Source organism: Mustela putorius, unplaced genomic scaffold (genome assembly GCF_011764305.1).
Source record: "Mustela putorius furo isolate JIRA1106 unplaced genomic scaffold, ASM1176430v1.1 tig00003867_pilon_pilon_pilon, whole genome shotgun sequence".
Lineage (NCBI taxonomy): Eukaryota > Metazoa > Chordata > Mammalia > Carnivora > Mustelidae > Mustela > Mustela putorius.
In genome coordinates this window covers 17,680,794-17,697,866 of record NW_025422019.1, presented here as the reverse complement: position 1 = coordinate 17,697,866, position 17,073 = coordinate 17,680,794, and the positions used below count along the sequence as shown (strand labels likewise).

General features: G+C 36.5%; 1 protein-coding gene across 1 annotated transcript in view; it reads left to right on the top strand.

Moving 5' to 3' along the window:
• The window catches only part of DARS1 (aspartyl-tRNA synthetase 1), a 63,096-nt gene that overhangs the window by 30,098 nt on the left and 15,925 nt on the right, over window positions 1-17,073 (top strand). The window contains exons 5-7 of the mRNA XM_004774251.3: window positions 10,971-11,073; window positions 14,270-14,350; window positions 15,346-15,405. Coding sequence (XP_004774308.1) covers window positions 10,971-11,073; window positions 14,270-14,350; window positions 15,346-15,405 — 244 coding nt within the window. The remainder of the gene's footprint in view (window positions 1-10,970; window positions 11,074-14,269; window positions 14,351-15,345; window positions 15,406-17,073) is intronic.

Sequence of the window (17,073 nt, the reverse complement as noted above, 5' to 3'; positions counted from 1 at the left end):
GCTCTGAAGAAATCTCACAGATTTAGAAAACTTGTTTAGCACCTCCTCTGGTCCAGGCACTCTGCTGGGCTTGGGAATACCATGACACATGTATGACATAAGGAACTTAATTTGAGAAGAAGGCAAAATAGATTAACAGCCACATGCAAAGACAAGCTACAGGGGCTGTGGTGGAAGTGTATGTGTATATCATATACACTCGAGGCCCAGAGGGAATGGGCATGTGGGTATTCCTTGAGCATCATGTGGATAATAAATTGGTGAATATAGGCTAGGTCATTATACTGCTGTGGATTGTAGCTCTTTGAAAAACTGTACATAGATGGTATATACCTCTTTGTTGGAGTGAGATACTTACTGATTGAACTTTTATATTTGGTCCTGTCGAGTTCAATATTTGTATTGAAAACTTTGATAAAGATGTGCTTTCAAAGGTAGATCTAAAATCTGCTGTCAGAAATTCTCAATTTATGGGATTTCTTTTTTTTTTTTTTCTTTTAAGATTTACTTTTTTATTATTAGAGAGAGAGGGAGAAGAGTATGTGGGATGGGGGGAGGGAAAGGGACAGTCTCAAGCAGACTCCCCACTGAGCACAGAGGCCAATGCCGGGTTTGATCTCATGACCCTGAGATCATGACCTGAGCTGAAATCAAGAATCAGATGCTTAACCAGCTGAGCTACCCAGGCACCCTGGGATTAACTGCTAAGTTATATAACGTTAATAACATCATATTGCTTTATACAAAGATTTAATGAACTTCTGTAGAAGCTGGCAATAAGAGGACATCAAGATGCATCAGTGTTAAGATAGTATGATTCTTGAGCATTTTGAAAACCATTTGTGAAGGGCTTGTTACTTCCAATTGCTTTCTCATAAATTATAAAGGAATGTGGCAGGTTGTGAGCACCTAAGAATGAGAATGTATTATTTCAAAGTGAGCTCATGATGCATTCTGGAGTATTTAAAATGCAGTGCTATATCTTGAGTCTGTAACAGAACAGAACCATCTAGTGTAGCAGCCAGTACATGATCTTACTACTGTATGATCTTAGCCTACTTACTTGACCTCTTGTAGAGTCTCAGTTTTCTCAGCTATAAAATGGTGGTCATATTTATCTCATAGGCCTTTGAGAAGCTTAAGTGAAGTAGTGTATGTGTAAAGCACCTTACACAGGAACTGGAACATAAAAGAAAATTGGTAAGCGATACAAGAATAAATACAGGCATATTATATATATATATATATATATATATATATATATATATAATATATAAATTTATAGCATTTATATATCTAAAGGCATTTATATATGTTTATATATATTTATATTTTAGGCATTTATATATATATATATACATATATATATAAAGATCAGTTTTGTTCTGTAAAAAATAAAACTCCTACTTCTTTAACATTAAAAAAAATAGGAGAATGAGCAAAACTACTGTAGAAGAACAACACAAAATTTATGAAGCATTCCATATTTTTTGCAAAGGAGAAAAAATTTGGAGGAGTATAGACCAAATAGTAAACCATGATTAAAGGAAGATGAGATTGGGTATATGATGGGAGAATTAAACTTTTAAATTTAAATGATTATTTAACATTAGAATTTATAATAATAAATAAGTTTATTCTTTTATAATAATAAGTTCTTGAGACAATATATAAAAAACAGTTTTTCAAAAATAACTTTAAAACATAAGAGCAGGGACACCTGGGTGGCTCAGTCAGTTAAGCATCTGCCTCCAGCTCAGGTCATGATCCCGGGGTCCTAGGATCAAGGCCTGCTTCAGGCTCCCTGCTTCTCTGGCTGCCTGCCACTCTCGTGCATGTGCTCGCTCGCTCGCTCGCTCACGCTCTCTTTTTTTTTTAACTCTTTCTCTCTCTCTGACAAATAAATAAAATCTTTGAAATATAGACACAAACCCTGCCATTTCCCATCCCTCACCAATGAGGGGAAGTTCATGAGTATAAATTGGAGGTAATTCTTCCTTGTTCTCCAGGAGAACTTGCCAGAGTCAGCACCTCACACTGGGACCCAGCAACAAGAGGTGGATGAAGTACTTCTTTCCCAGATCCATTTCTCTACCATTTATATGCAGGATGGTGATCTCTTTGACTAGGGTTATATGCTGTTAAATATTTTTTCACTTCTGTGCTATATAGAAATGAAACTGGTGCCCTATAAATCACCTATTCCAACAACCTTTTCTCGGTGCTTATGATTCTTGTTCTCTATCCCAGTCATCTTCACAGTGCATTTTGCTCAAGATTGACCATTAAGGGAAAGAAGATAATTAATCTGCTATTTATTTCCCTTCCTTACTTCGTTCTGTTACTTAAAAAGTAGGAAAGAAAAAAAAATAATTAAAAAATAAAAAGTAGGAAAAAATTTGAGTTTTTTACTAGTTCATTTATAGATGAACACTGGGACTGTTACTTGGATTGTATCTCAGAAGGCCACATGTCACGTATAGTGTGCAAGGTCTCTAAGCAAGACTGCAAGATTCCAGTAATAAAAAGGAGTTAATACTTGTACCCTAACCAATTCCCTTTGGCATATTGTAACTAATTGCAGTTTATTTTGCTTCACTTTGCTTTTGGGAGATTATATTTATTTATACATATTAAAATAATAAACTGAAAAGGGACTAGTGGCTTTTTAACTTTCTACCAAGAGATCACAGATGGAAGATAAAATTTAAAATATAAGCACATATGAGAAAATGTTAATGCTGACACTTCTACTCTTATAGATCTTTGTTTCAACCACATTCTGCACTGCTGTGTGTGTGTGTGTGTGTGTGTGTGTGAGAGAGAAAGAGAGAGAGAGAGAGAGAAAGAGTGGGGGAGAGGAGAATCTAATGAGATTGGACAAGATGAATTGTTCCCAAATAAGGAATTACCAGGAAAACTGTAAAGTATGAATCTGCATTCACTGTTGCTAATTATAAACCTTACCCTGAGTTTATGTTTATCTAAGGATAATACTTATGTTTAGGATTACATATATATAATTTCAAAATAAATAAAATAGGGGTACCTGGGTGGCTCAGTTAAGCAGCTTCCATTCGCTCAGGTCATGATCTCAGATTCAGTGCAATCCCTTTCAAAAATCCCTGTGGCATTTTTTGCAGAAATAGGAAAAAACCATGTTAAAATTCATGTGTACTCTCAAGGGGCCCAGAACAGCCAAAACAGTTTTGAAAAAAAAAAAAAGAACAAATTTGGAGGATTTGCACTCCCTGATTTCAGAACTTCTACAAAACTACAGTAATCAGAAGTGTGTGGTACTAACATAAGGATAGACATATAAACCAATGGAATAGAAGAAAGAGCCCATAAACAAACCCTGGCTTAAATGGCCAACGGGATTTTGACAAGGGTACCAAGACCTTTTAATAGGGAAAGGATGGTCTTTTCAACAAATGGTGCTAGGAAAACTAGGTATCCATATACCAAAGACCTTACCATACTCCATATATAAAAATTAACTGAAAATGGATCAATTACCAGGACACCTGGGTGGCTCAGTTGGTTAAGCATCTGCTTTCAGCTCAGGTCCTGGGATTGAGTCCTGCATCAGGCTCTTTGCTCAGCAGGGAGCCTGCCTCTCCCTCCCCCTGCTTGTGCTCTCTTTCTCTGGCAAATAAATAAATAAAATCTTTTTTTTAAAAAAGGATCAAGGGGGAGGAAAAAAAAAAAAAGGATCAAGGGGCGTCAGGGTAGCTTAGTTGGTTAAGCGACTGCCTTCAGCCCAGGTCATGATCCTGAAGTCCTGGGATCGAGCTCAGCATCGGTATCCCTGCTCTACAGGGAGTCTGCTTCTCCCTCTGACCCTCCCCCTTCTCATGCTCTCCCTTTCTTTTTCATTCTTTCTCTCTCGCTCAAAAAAATAAATAAAATCTTTAAAAAAAAAAAAAAAAGAGGGGCGCCTGGGTGGCTCAGTGGGTTAAGCCGCTGCCTTCGGCTCAGGTCATGATCTCAGGGTCCTGGGATCGAGTCCCACATCGGGCTCTCTGCTCAGCGGGAAGCCTGCTTCCCTCTCTCTCTGCCTGCCTCTCCATCTACTTGTGATTTCTCTGTCAAATAAATAAATAAAATCTTTAAAAAAAAAAAAAAGATTAATTACCTAAATATACCTAAATATAAGAGCTGAAACTATAAAACTCTAAGAAGAAAACATAGGCCAGAAACTTTATGACATTGGATTTAGCAGTGATTTCTTAGGTGTAACACCAAAAGTAGAAGTAACATAACAAATCGAGATTAATTTGACTTCATTGAAACTACAACATTTTATGCATCAAAGGGCACTATCAAGAGAGTGAAAACACAGCCCACAGAATGGGAGAAAATATTTGCAAGTCAAATACCTGATAAAGGATTAATATCCAGAATATATAAAAACTCTGAAAACTTATAAGAACAACAACCCAATTCCAGAATGGGGCAAAAGACTTAAACAAAAGACTTTATCCAAAGAAGATACACAGATAGCCAATAAGCACATGAAAAGATACTCAACATCACTAGTCATCTGGGAAATGCAAACCAAAACTACAATGAGATATCACTTCATATCCATTAGGACAACTGTTACCCTACCCCCCACAAAAGGAAAAATAATGAGTGTTAGTAATGTAGAGAAATTGGAACCCTTGTGCATTGCTGATGGGAATGTAAGATGGTACTGTTGCTGTGGAAGACAATATACCTGCTCCTCAGAAAGTTAAACATAAAATTATCATATGATCCAGCAATTCCACTTCTAGATAGATACCCAAAAAAATTGAAAGTGGGGACTCAAACAGATACTTATATGCTGGGACATGCAAGTGGCTCAGTCATCGAGCATCTGCCTTCAGCTCGGGTCATGATCCCAGGGTCCTGGAATCAAGCCCTGCATCAGGCTCTCTGCTTGGGAATCCTGCTTCTCCCTCTCCTACTTCCCCTGCTTGTGTTCCCTCTCTGTGTCTCTCTCTGTCAAATAAATAAAATCTTTTTTTAAAAAAAAGATACTTTTATGCTGTTGTTCATAGCAGCATGATCCACAATAACCTAAATAGAAAACAGCCCAAATGTCCAGCAACAGATGAATGGATAAACAAAATATATTATGTACATATAGCAAAATATTATTCAGACTTAAAAAGGAATGAAGTTCTGATACAAGCAATAATACAAACGAACCTTGAAAACTTTATGTCATGTGAAGTAAGTCAGACACAAAAGGACAAATATTATTGTTTCACATACCTGAGGTACCTAGAGTAACTAAGTTCATAGAGACAGTAGAATAGAAGTTACGAGGAGGTGAGGTTGGCGTGGGTGGTAGTTGGAATTAGTGGAGAGTTAATTGTTTAATTAGTACATTGTTTCTGGGATAATGAAAAAGTTCCAGAAAAGGGTAGTGGTGGTAGCTGCACAACGTTGTGAATGCCACTGAATTATACACCTAACAGTGGTCAAAATGGTGAAGTTGTATGTATTGTATATTTGACCAATAGTAAAAATTCAGCAGCGTATAATAATAAACCTTGAACTCTTGCTCACACATCTGTGGGTGCGCAAGATTTCAGCTCATCTAGGCTCATTTTGGAGCTATGGTTTGTGTCCTGGTCTGCCCCTTCTGCTTCTGAGCTTCCTTGGACCAACAGCTACTTGAGATATCATCTTATGTAGAAAAGCAGGAATGCTGAAAGGCAAGTTCCACTGCACAAGCACATTTCAAGCCTTTGTTGGCATCATATCCACTGATATGTCATTGATAAAGCAAGTCATATGGCCAAACCCAAAACCAAGAGGCAAAAAATTACCTTCTGTCCACCTGGAATCTATAGCAAAGGTGTGGATGAATACTACTAGCATAGGGGAGCAAAGACTTGAGAGCAAGAATTCAGGACACCACAGAGATAAACTAAGAATTTTTTTAATTTTTGGCAACATTGAAGAATAAGGCATTATTCATTAGTACATAATTTGATGCTATGAACGTTACCTCCTTTAAGTACTGAAACTATTCTGACGATTTTAACAGAATGGTTTGAAGTCTATTTTGTACGTTCCTCCTTTTTTAAAAGTTTTTTTTTTTTTTAACGACAGAGGACCATTATAATGACCATCTATGACTATGCGAAGTGGTTCTTTGTTACTTTCCTGTTTATTTTTTAATATATATTCTTCAGCAGTCAGCTATATACAATACTTGTGCCTACTTCTAATAGTTCTGTTAGACTTCTTTTTTAATTTGTTGCTTCTTAGGTTATGTATGTAGGTACGAAAATTTATAATCAAGATAGATAAAACTACAGATGTTGAAAGTGTCCCTGAGGTAATTGGTGAGGCCCTGAGTAGTGAACTATATGGCATTCAGGTTGGAAGGATGGGATTTTATTCCTTCAGATAATGGAGTACTGTTTGTTTTTCTCCCAAGTTGCATGTTTTATAATTGAATTATTCATATATTATAGCATTTCTTTTTTTTTTAAAAGATTTTATTTATTTATTTGACAGAGAGAGATCACAGTAGACAGAGAAGCAGGCAGAGAGAGAGAGAGGGAAGCAGGCTCCCTGCTGAGCAGAGAGCCCGATGCGGGACTCGATCCCAGGACCCTGAGATCATGACCTGAGCCGAAGGCAGCGGCTTAATCCACTGAGCCACCCAGGCGCCCCTATAGCATTTCTTTAAAAAAAAAAAAAAAAAAAAAACTTGATAGCGAACTCAAAATATTTTTATAAAATACTTTAAAAAAGGATGGTTTTTACCATTTTATCTTTTTTAATATTTTATTTATTTATTTTAGAGAGCAAGAGAGCAAGCATGAATGAGGGGAGGGGCAAAGGGAGACGGAGAAAAAGACTCTCAAGCAGACTGAGTGCAGAGCCCACTGTGGGGCCAGATCTTCCAACCCTGAGATCATGACCTGAGCTGAAATCAAGAGTTGGATGCCATAACTGACTGAGCCACACAGGCGCCCAGCAATTTTATTTTCTAGGGACAGCATAAGTTGGAAGTAAACTATTAGACTGATTGTTGACAGTTCCTAGTGGATGACATGAATAGGATAGCCTATTAAGGTATTTTTTTAAATCAAGGCTATAACTAATTTATTTGTAGAGTGATTAGTTTTCTGCAGGTGAGAAGGGTGGTTGGAAAGTGGAAGAGGCGTGAAACAATGAAGTAGTAGTGTGTTTTGGGAGGTGGTGGTAATAATAAAGAAAGCCGACTTAGCTGTCGGAAGGATGTGTCTAATTTACTTCACCCATTTCTTTTACAGTCAGATAGTTCCCAGAAGTTCTCTGCTTTCTGCTGTGGATTTTTTTCCTGCGGTATCCTCGAAAAACCCAAGGCTTTTTAGTTGTCTGTTTGAACATAACCCTCCTTGAAAATAGGGGTATAGAGCCGTATTAGTTTCAAAATATAAACCTGAAACTTTAACAGAATCTCTTTATGACAGCAAACTATCGTATACATGCTTCAAAGTTTTAAGCCATCTTAACATGCAATATCAGTTAAAATCATATTAATTAGGCTTTTTCTAAAAAGTAGAATTTCATCCTTCTACTAGCAGTAGCTTATTCAAGTATTCCTATCCCTCTCTTGCATTGACTCTAATTATATACACACATAGATAAAACCCTCATTAATGCTTTACTAAAGCTAACTAGTAAGTTCTAGTGTGACCCTTTTTTACAGATCTCTTTGATTATAATACTATTTCTACTGAATTCATTCAAGTCTACAGATAAATAATAATAACTAGATATAGATGTGGATGGAGTTATAGAGATATTAGAGCTAAATTATTCAGAGTTTAAAAAAATCATGGAATGGGGTTACTTATATCTGAAGAGACTATTCTGTTAACAGCATATAGCTTCTAGGTATAGTGAGGAGATAATACTGAGATTGGAAGGGCAAAAAAATTAATTTTAAGCATGCTCTGTATCTGGTTAATTTTACCTTCTTTCTAATTGATTCAGTAGACTAATCTGTGATAGAAGTCTATCTGTGGCCCAGTTTAAAAAACAGGTTGGGTTTTCGGAACTTCCTTTTATGACTTGTTTGGTGCTAGAAACAATGTTTAAAATAGTGGTTATTTTTGTTTAGCTGCTCAAGTATTTTATTCCATAATATTACCTAATTAAATAAAAGTACTAAACATAGACCTAGTTACAAGTTTCAGGTCCTAGATAAAAGAAGTGATCTGGTACTTTTGAGGAAAAATGAAACTATTATTTTCTTTAATTGGCCCTTTAGGACAGAGTGTCAGATCACATCCCAAATTTTTCTAGAAGGATATCAGCTTAATGCTCAGTCTTTGAGAGCAGATAACTTGAGTTGGCTTGAAGAAGACTTTCTGATAATGGAAGGCCTCTTACTAAGGGGATGACCCTTGAAGGCCAGGGTCATAGCAGGAATGTAGCAGAGTGGAGGTCTGGTTGGGTCAGAACAGGTTATCGATGAAGCAAGGTTATCGATGACGCACACTGATCAGTAAGGAAGAGAAGGCCTTCCTAAGAGAAATGTGTAAACTAAGCAACAGTATCCTCACGTAGCCTAAATCATATACTCAGGTATCAAGTGTTCTCATTCAATCAAAAGAAGCAACTGGTAAATGGAAATCATACTGAAGAGAGATTCAATGACTGCATTCTAACACTAGATAGCCAGTGTTAGAAAGCCATTTAAAAATATACCACAATAGGGCGCCTGGGTTGCTCAGTGGGTTAAGCCGCTGCCTTCGGCTCAGGTCATGATCTCAGGGTCCTGGGATCGAGTCCCGCATCAGGCTTTCTGCTCAGCAGGGAGCCTGCTTCTTCCTCTCTCTCTGCCTGCCTCTCTGCCTACTTGTGATCTCTCTCTGTCAAATAAATAAATAAAATCTTTAATATATATATATATATATATATATATATATATATGCCACAATAAATTCTGAGATTCTTCAGTGCACAGGAGACTCATAAAACTTGTAAGAAATATGTACAATGTTGGGTTTTTTTTTAAGTTAGTATCAGCCATACAGAGTTCTAGACAGTGTAGTAAAGTGAAATGAAATTTTTTCTTCCTTTCTTCACCACTTTTTACCCTCTTAACCTCATTTTGATCCTTTTCCAAACCTGAGCAAATGTTAATTGAAATGGACTGTGGGGGCACCTGCGTGGCTCAGTGGGTTAAGCCTCTGCCTTTGCCTCAGATCATGATCTCAGGGTCTTGGGATCGAGCCCCCCATGGGGCTCTCGGCTCAGCAGGAAGCCTGCTCCCCCCCCCCCTCTCTCTCTCACCTGCCTCTCTTCCTGCTTGTGATCTCTCTCTGTCAAATAAATAAATAAATAAATAAAATCTTTTTAAAAAAAAGAAAGAAAGAAAGAAAGGAAATGGACAGTGGTATTCTCTTGGGTAAAATAAGCATTGTTGGATTTCTGAAATCTCGTCAAGTGGCACTGCAACTACTAAAGACCCAATTCCTTATCAGAATAAATAGAACTTTTCCTATGAAAATTAAATTTTCTTTTTCTTTCCTTTTTGTTTTGTTTTGTTTTGCTTTGCTTTTTTGCTTTTGTTTCATTTTGTTTAGATTCTTGTCATTCATTTTGCAGGATTCTGGGTTGGCACTTAAGCTATGAAAGGCTAATATAAAAGTTAAGTGACATATGACATAGCAGATAAACAGGGAGTCCAGAACAGATTTTCTTTTTTTTTTCTTTTTTAAAATTTTATTTATTTATTTGACAGATCACAAGTAGGCAGAGAGGCAGGCAGAGAGAGGAAGAGAAGCAGGTTCCATGCTGCGCAGAGAGCCTGATGTGGGGCTCCATCCCAGGACCCTGAGATCATGACCTGAGCCAAAGGCAGAGGCTTTAACCCACTGAGCTACCCAGGCTCCCCCAGAACAGATTTTCTTGATGCATGTTTGCCCTTTCTGTTGTGCCAGCTGTGTCAGGAACTCCACTCTCCCAGTTACCACTTTTGCATTTTAGTTCCTTCTTCTCTTTTCACCACACCTCACTTCTGCAGCTCCAGTTACCACCTGAGATTTTTAATTGGTAGTTTTACATTGATAGTTTGGGCCAGTTGAGCTGCTGTGATGCTGACATCACTGCCCAAGAACTGAAAGTTTAATCTTAAGCTTTTCCACAAATACATTACGATACATTCTGGCTGTACAATAATACAAAAGTAAAACTGGTACATTTTGTATGAGAACCACCATTTTGGATTATACCCTTTATCCCTTGGCTATGTACGAGAGATCAAAAAATAATCAATTGGTGAGCTTAATAAGCTTCATAATTTTATATTTCAGAATTTGAATATCCTATGTTCAAAATTCAAGTTTGTTATAGAATTCAACTGCCCAGGTGACCGATTTAATGTATATTGAGCTTCATGTAGACATTCTTAAATGGAGTCGCACAATCCTATAGGCTGTTTGCCATAAATCCAATGACAATGTATACTCAGAAACTACAGGCATGGAGGGCTTAATTACAGCAAGCTAATGCCCTTTTATTACCTTGAAATCTTTTCAGTTGACCTTCTTCTATTATTCAATTCCATTACATACCAGTAATTGCATTTATTAAAGCCCATGCTTCTCCTTACAGGAAATGCTGATCTTTGTAAGTTTCAACTATAGGAAGGAAAATGTTCTTTAATAAATAATTGAAAGAATTTTCTACTTTTCACAGTTCAGTGCTGGTCCTTGCCATTTAGGCTCAGAGTATTTTATGAATGGTAACTAAATTATGGCATCTAGAAAATCATCTCTTCAAAAAATCTCACAAGGTGTACTGCATAGTAGCTTATTGTAAATAGGTTAAATAGACTGGCTTTATCTCAAGTGGCTTACTGTATTAAAAAAGAGTTTAATATTTCGGCTTTACTGTTGAAACACCAAATGAATTCTGACACCTCTGATGAGATGATTAAAATTGGGAATTTTTTCTTTTGACAGCATTAACAAAGAGAGCATCGTAGATGTAGAAGGTGTAGTGAGAAAAGTGAATCAGAAAATTGGAAGCTGTACACAGCAAGATGTGGAGTTACATGTTCAAAAGGTAACTTTTTTCAAAATATAAAATTGGGTACAGAAATAGATTTGAATGGTTCTTATAACCATTCATATCAAACCTATGTGTTCTTAGAATTGATGTAAAATATTGAGATTTAGAAATTGATTACTGAATCAATTAGCTTTTGTTCTATAACAAACTACCCTAATACTTAAAACATTTATTTGCTCATGATTCTGTGCATGGGGCAGTTAGAGGCAGGTTGTCTGGGATGGCTCATCTACTCTGCATGACATCAACTGGACCTGCTGGTTCTGGGACATTTCTCCCTGTGGCCTCTGTTCATCCAGTGGGCTAGCCCAGGCTTGTTGACTGTACCAGAAGGGTTCCCAGCAGCAAGAGAGGGAAGCCCTAGCGGGCGAGCACCTTTCAAGCTTCTCTTTGAGTCATGATTGCTAAATATGTCATTTGTCAAAGCAAGTCACATGAAATAACTTAGATTTAAGGGATGGAGAAAAAGATTCCACCTCTTGATGCAAAGAGAAGCAAGATCATTGGAAAAAAAACATGTATACAGGAGAATGAGGAATTATTAGCGCCATTTTTTGCCAGCAATCTACCATATTCACATAGGGAAAAATATAAAACACATCTAAAAAGCTCTATTCACTGTTATGAATATATTTTGCTATGAACTTTCTCTGACAATATATCTCTAAAGACTGATTAATTATACTAATTCTTAATGATTATATTTCCTTGGGATTATAAGGAAATTATATTTCCTTATATTTCTGATACTTTATAGAGAAATCAAGAGACAAAACTCAGTTGGGTCTTACATTCCAGCAATAACTTCCTTTCTTTTCTTTTTTTTTTTTTTTTAAAGATTTTATTTATTAATTTGACAGAGAGAAATTACAAGTAGATGGAGAGGCAGGCAGAGAGAGAGAGAGATAGGGAAGCAGGCTCCCTGCTGAGCAGAGAGCCCGACGCGGGACTCGATCCCAGGACCCTGAAATCATGACCTGAGCCGAAGGCAGCGGCTTAACCCACTGAGCCACCCAGGCGCCCCAATAACTTCCTTTCATATAAGATTTATCCCACATCTATTTTCTTCTCAGGCATAAAAACTTTAAGTGCTCCTTAACATTGACTTCTAAAACACTGTAAGTGAACTTACACATATTTAGTACTTTTGAAATAACCCTGCAGTTTTGAGCCTGCAGTTCTCAGATCCGGCCTAGTTTGTGTCTACAGATGCATCATAAAATTTCTTTTAAGGAGTACTCACTTCCTGCCCTCATCCCTGTATGTATATTTGCTTGTGTGTGAGCATATATAAGATAGAGCAGTCAAGCAGATTAACAGATGCAGAAAGTTAGTCTCATACACAGTCATCTGAGAGTAAGGTTGTATTTAACTGGAATTGTCATGGGAACTCTTCAAGACTTAGAAAATCTTGTGTGTTTTACTGACCTGACTTGCCAAGTTACTTTTTTTTATTTGTGTAAGCTTCATTTCAAACCAACATCAAGAAGTGTGTAACCTAGTAAAGGCAAACCAACATAAGGGTATGCTGACCAAGTAAAATAACCCCTTATCTACCAAGTAACATCTTTTTCAATACTTAAATAAATAAAATTTTAGTGAGTAGAGCAAGTAAGCATACTTCTGAAATATTCTAATTATCTAGCATTTAATACAAACTTAATAAATGCAGATGATAAATATAAAGCCTAAAGAACTTATAAATTTTGCCTTAATGGAAATAACTATAAAGTATCTCACAAAGTATGAAGTAGTATATCTTAAAAAGAGTCTTACAGTAAGCACTGGCACTTATCAGTTACTTGTTTATTCAGCCAGCAGTTACTGAGTACATACTTTGAGCCAGCACTGCATGAAGTTAGGGTGCTTACAACCTAATGAAGTAAATGTCTGCTAGTTATAAAAATAGCAGAGATAGCTGTTCCAGTCTACAATTTTGCATTGGAAATCAAGTTTCTGTTAACTCATCAAAAGGAAACACTATACTTAAGAATAGAAAATGGTGACAAACTATTTTATTATAAGGAGGATGGGAGTATCCTTCTGACACTTTCTTAAAGAGTCTGAGCTGAATGCTAAATGTGGTCTACCAACTGGAAGAATATCATTTCCTTTCCTGAATTAACTAAATTGGGTCTGTTTCCCTTTCATGCTTTAACAGGTTTTCCAGGCATAGTTGGGAGTAACTAATTAGGTAACCTGTTTTTAAGAGTAGCCAAAAACCCTAGCTCATTTTTTATGACCTGTGTTTTAGCTCTAAAATGTGCAATTAATATGAGTGAATTTAACAAATATAAAGGTATTTTAACAGCATAGAGGAATACAATCTATGGTAGCTCCAAATCAGGAGAGCAGCAGGAAATGAGATATAACATGTTTGATGAAAGGTGGAAAGGACAGGATATTTGGAAAAAGAATGAGGAAAAGAAGTTGACAGACAGCAGAGTTGGGCTGACTTCGGTCCTAGCAGTAGAAATGGCCAAGTGCTGTGAACAGTGATAATAACACATTTGTTTAGTGGCCCCTTCAAAAGAGCAGTGTTTTCATATTCTTTCCTCCATTAGATTCTTACCTCAGACCTTCTTTTACAGAACAGAATAGTGAAACGCTGAGGTTAAGTGATTCGCCTAACAACAGCTTTTACATAACAAAGCAAGGCTTTAAGCTCAGACCTCTTGGCCCCAGTTAGTACTTATTTGTCACACTGGTATGCACATTAGAGTTTACAAAGTATTTGTATATATGTTCTCTCATTTGACTTCCAACAACCTAGGAAGGTTGGCAAAAAATACTATGATTCCCATTTTATAAGTGAAAAAACGTGTACATCTTTGTTTGATTTTTTTTTTTTTTTTTTTTTTCTTAAAGATTTATTTATTTATTTGACAGAGAGAGATTACAAGTAGGCAGAGAGGCAGGCAGAGAGAAGGAGGAAGCAGGCTCCCCACCGAGCAGGGAGCCCGATGCGGGACTCGATCCCAGGACCCTGAGATCATGACCTGAGCCGAAGGCAGCGGCTTAACCCACTGAGCCACCCAGGCGCCCCATCTTTGTTTGATTTTAGTAGGTAGTTTCAGTTAAGATAAATGCAAACATAGCTTCATATTTATGTCAGCTTTAGATTTTTTTTAAGTAAAAGATAACAGGTTTTGTGTGCTTCATGATATTTTTGGTAATCTCTCACTTTCAGATTTATGTGATCAGTTTGGCTGAACCCCGCCTGCCCCTGCAGCTGGATGATGCTGTTCGGCCTGAGGTGGAAGGAGAAGAGGTTAAAATTACATTTTTGAAATATTTTGCTTCCTCTGTATGTTTAATTTATAGATCATTGAAAACTTGATGTCTTACTTTTGTATGAAGCATACCTGTGAAGAGATTTGAGCTTCATTTTTTATCTAAATTTACTCTTCTATCAACAATTTTCAAATTTCTTGTTCTTAGGATGCCTTTACACTCTTAAAAATAACTTCCCCATAAACTTATGTTTTTATATATCTTTATCAATATTTATAATATTAGAAATTAAAATAGGAAAATTTTAGTATATATTAATACAGTAACAGTAATATATATGTGTTTTAATATATTAATCATATATGAATGATAAAAATCAAATTTTTGAAAATATTTTTTATGAAAAATATTTTCAAAACAAAAAATAGTTTAGTGTCAAGAGTGATATTGTCTTACATATCTACAGATCTTTGTAATGTCTGCCTTAGTAGACAACAATTAGGCCTTGCATCTGCCTCTGCATTTATTCTGTTGTGATAGCACACATCACGAAGCCTTGGAAATACTCAGTACCGAATGAAATCTGTCATTGTGAAAAATAGGTTTGGACTGTTATTTCATGGACTCCCTGAAAGTGTCTTTGGGACCTTCAGTGGTGCCCAGAACATACTTTGAGAATCACTGCTCTGTCAACTTTTATCTGTTCCTTCAGTCTAACTAGCAGGTAAAATCGAGGAATCAATGAAGGTACAAGTGGTTAAATTCTTCTGATGTTCCAGTAATGAGGCAAAGCTTTGGTGGGGTGGGAGAGGGAAACAAAGCATTAACTTCTGTTTATTTGCATTTCTCTTTTTTCTATCTCTCTTTTAACAATAGTTTCTCTGTAGCCCTACTACTTATTTCTTGGATTCCTAATTTGGGGGTATAATATTAACCACATAAGCACACCTCTTCTCACTTAAAAGTAAACATGGCTTCTTAAAACTGTGTGTTCTTAAAATTAGTAAAATCTGTTTTTTCCTCTCTTTTTAGGAAGGAAGAGCTACTGTTAATCAGGATACAAGATTAGACAACAGAGTCATTGATCTTAGGGTATGCCTCATTTATTTATTAAATGACATGACTTTGGCGAAATCAAGGGGGGTAGGAGTAATACCACACCTCTCTCAGACTTAGAGAACTAATTGACATTTGCCTGTACATATGACAATACAAGAAACAATTTACCTTTCTGACTGACCTTTCCCCTAAATATAATTGCAGACAATAAGGATAGTCAAGTAATAATTTACAGGATATTGACCTGCTTTATTTTAAAACAAAGGAACATGAAGCTAATAAGTGGGCTTACTGCCAGGTGATACCTATTTTAGACAAATTAGTAATTAAAAACACAACCATTAATATCACTATAAAATTATGAAAGATGCTATATGCACATTTTAGAATGCAGACTAGGTGGATATTAGTAATTAATGCCTTAATCCTTTGAATTTGATCTGAGCACAAAATTAATAATAAAGAGGTAGTTGGCCCTGGTGATTTATTTAGTAATCTCATAGGTCTTCTATTTCCCTTTCTGATTTGGTTGCAAGTGAAAGAGTTCAGTGGTTTCATCATTGTAGTAAAACCAATGTCATCTTTCTTTCTTAATGTTTGACCACATCTTCCTCCTTAAATACTCTACCTAAAGCTTAAATCCTTTGTCACCTTAGAAGTTCTTTTCAACTTTTCTGCAATAGTATGGGTCTACCTTTTTTATACACTCATATGTCACCCCTGATTTTTTGCATTTTTGTCCCTTTTCCTTTTCTGTTTTAATCTATAGTCTATAGGAAGAGCTATAACAATAATCAAAAGTCCTCTTGATACTGCCTAGAAACCTCAGAGTTTTCATAATTTGGGCCACAGTAGATAGACACCATACTCTGTTTGCCTGTGCTGTTTATTCACACAAGTTATTGGTTGTGCCTGTACAGTTTGGTACCGATGTATTTTTCTTTGGCATCTCTTTTTTTTTTTTTTTTTTTTTAATTTAAATTCATTGCCACTGCTGAAAAGTGGGGATTTATCCATTGAATCTAGATGGCTTTTCTTAAAAAGTTGGAGGTGAATTGGCAATACTCTGGCATGGCAACATTAGCTAGCACTCTAGATGGACCATTATGTCCTCTGCTATGCCCTCCCTGCACCATTCAGCAAGTATCATTCCATTTATGTTATTTGTCTGGTCCTTGTAAGCATTCACATTTTTTTTTTATATTTATTTATTGAGAGAGAGGGAGAGAGCTCACATGCACACACATACACACAAGCTGGAGGAGGGGGTGACAAAAGGAGAGGTAGAGAATGTCAAGCAGACTCCCTGCCAAGCACTGAGCTGGGAGCATGAAGCAAGCCTTGATCTCATGATGCTGAGATCATGACCAGTGGAAATCAATAGTCTGACACTTAATAGGCTGAGCCCCTCAGGTACCTCTAAGCATTCACATTTTTAACCCCTGCTTTGTACATTTTGGAAACTATTGTGTTCTTAAAATCTTTTAAGCATCTTAGTTTATATCTAAACTACTCTCTAATCTTTTATAGGCTCAGCAGAGTCAAGTTGGAGATGTCAGAGATTTTAAAGAGTAAAATTGCCATTCTCCTATAATGGGAAAAATTCTAAGATATATCCTTATACTAATTGTCATATAACCTAACTTTTCTCTCATATAATGAACTGTTTTCTTTGTGAACCTTCCAGGCAGGTGGCCTGAT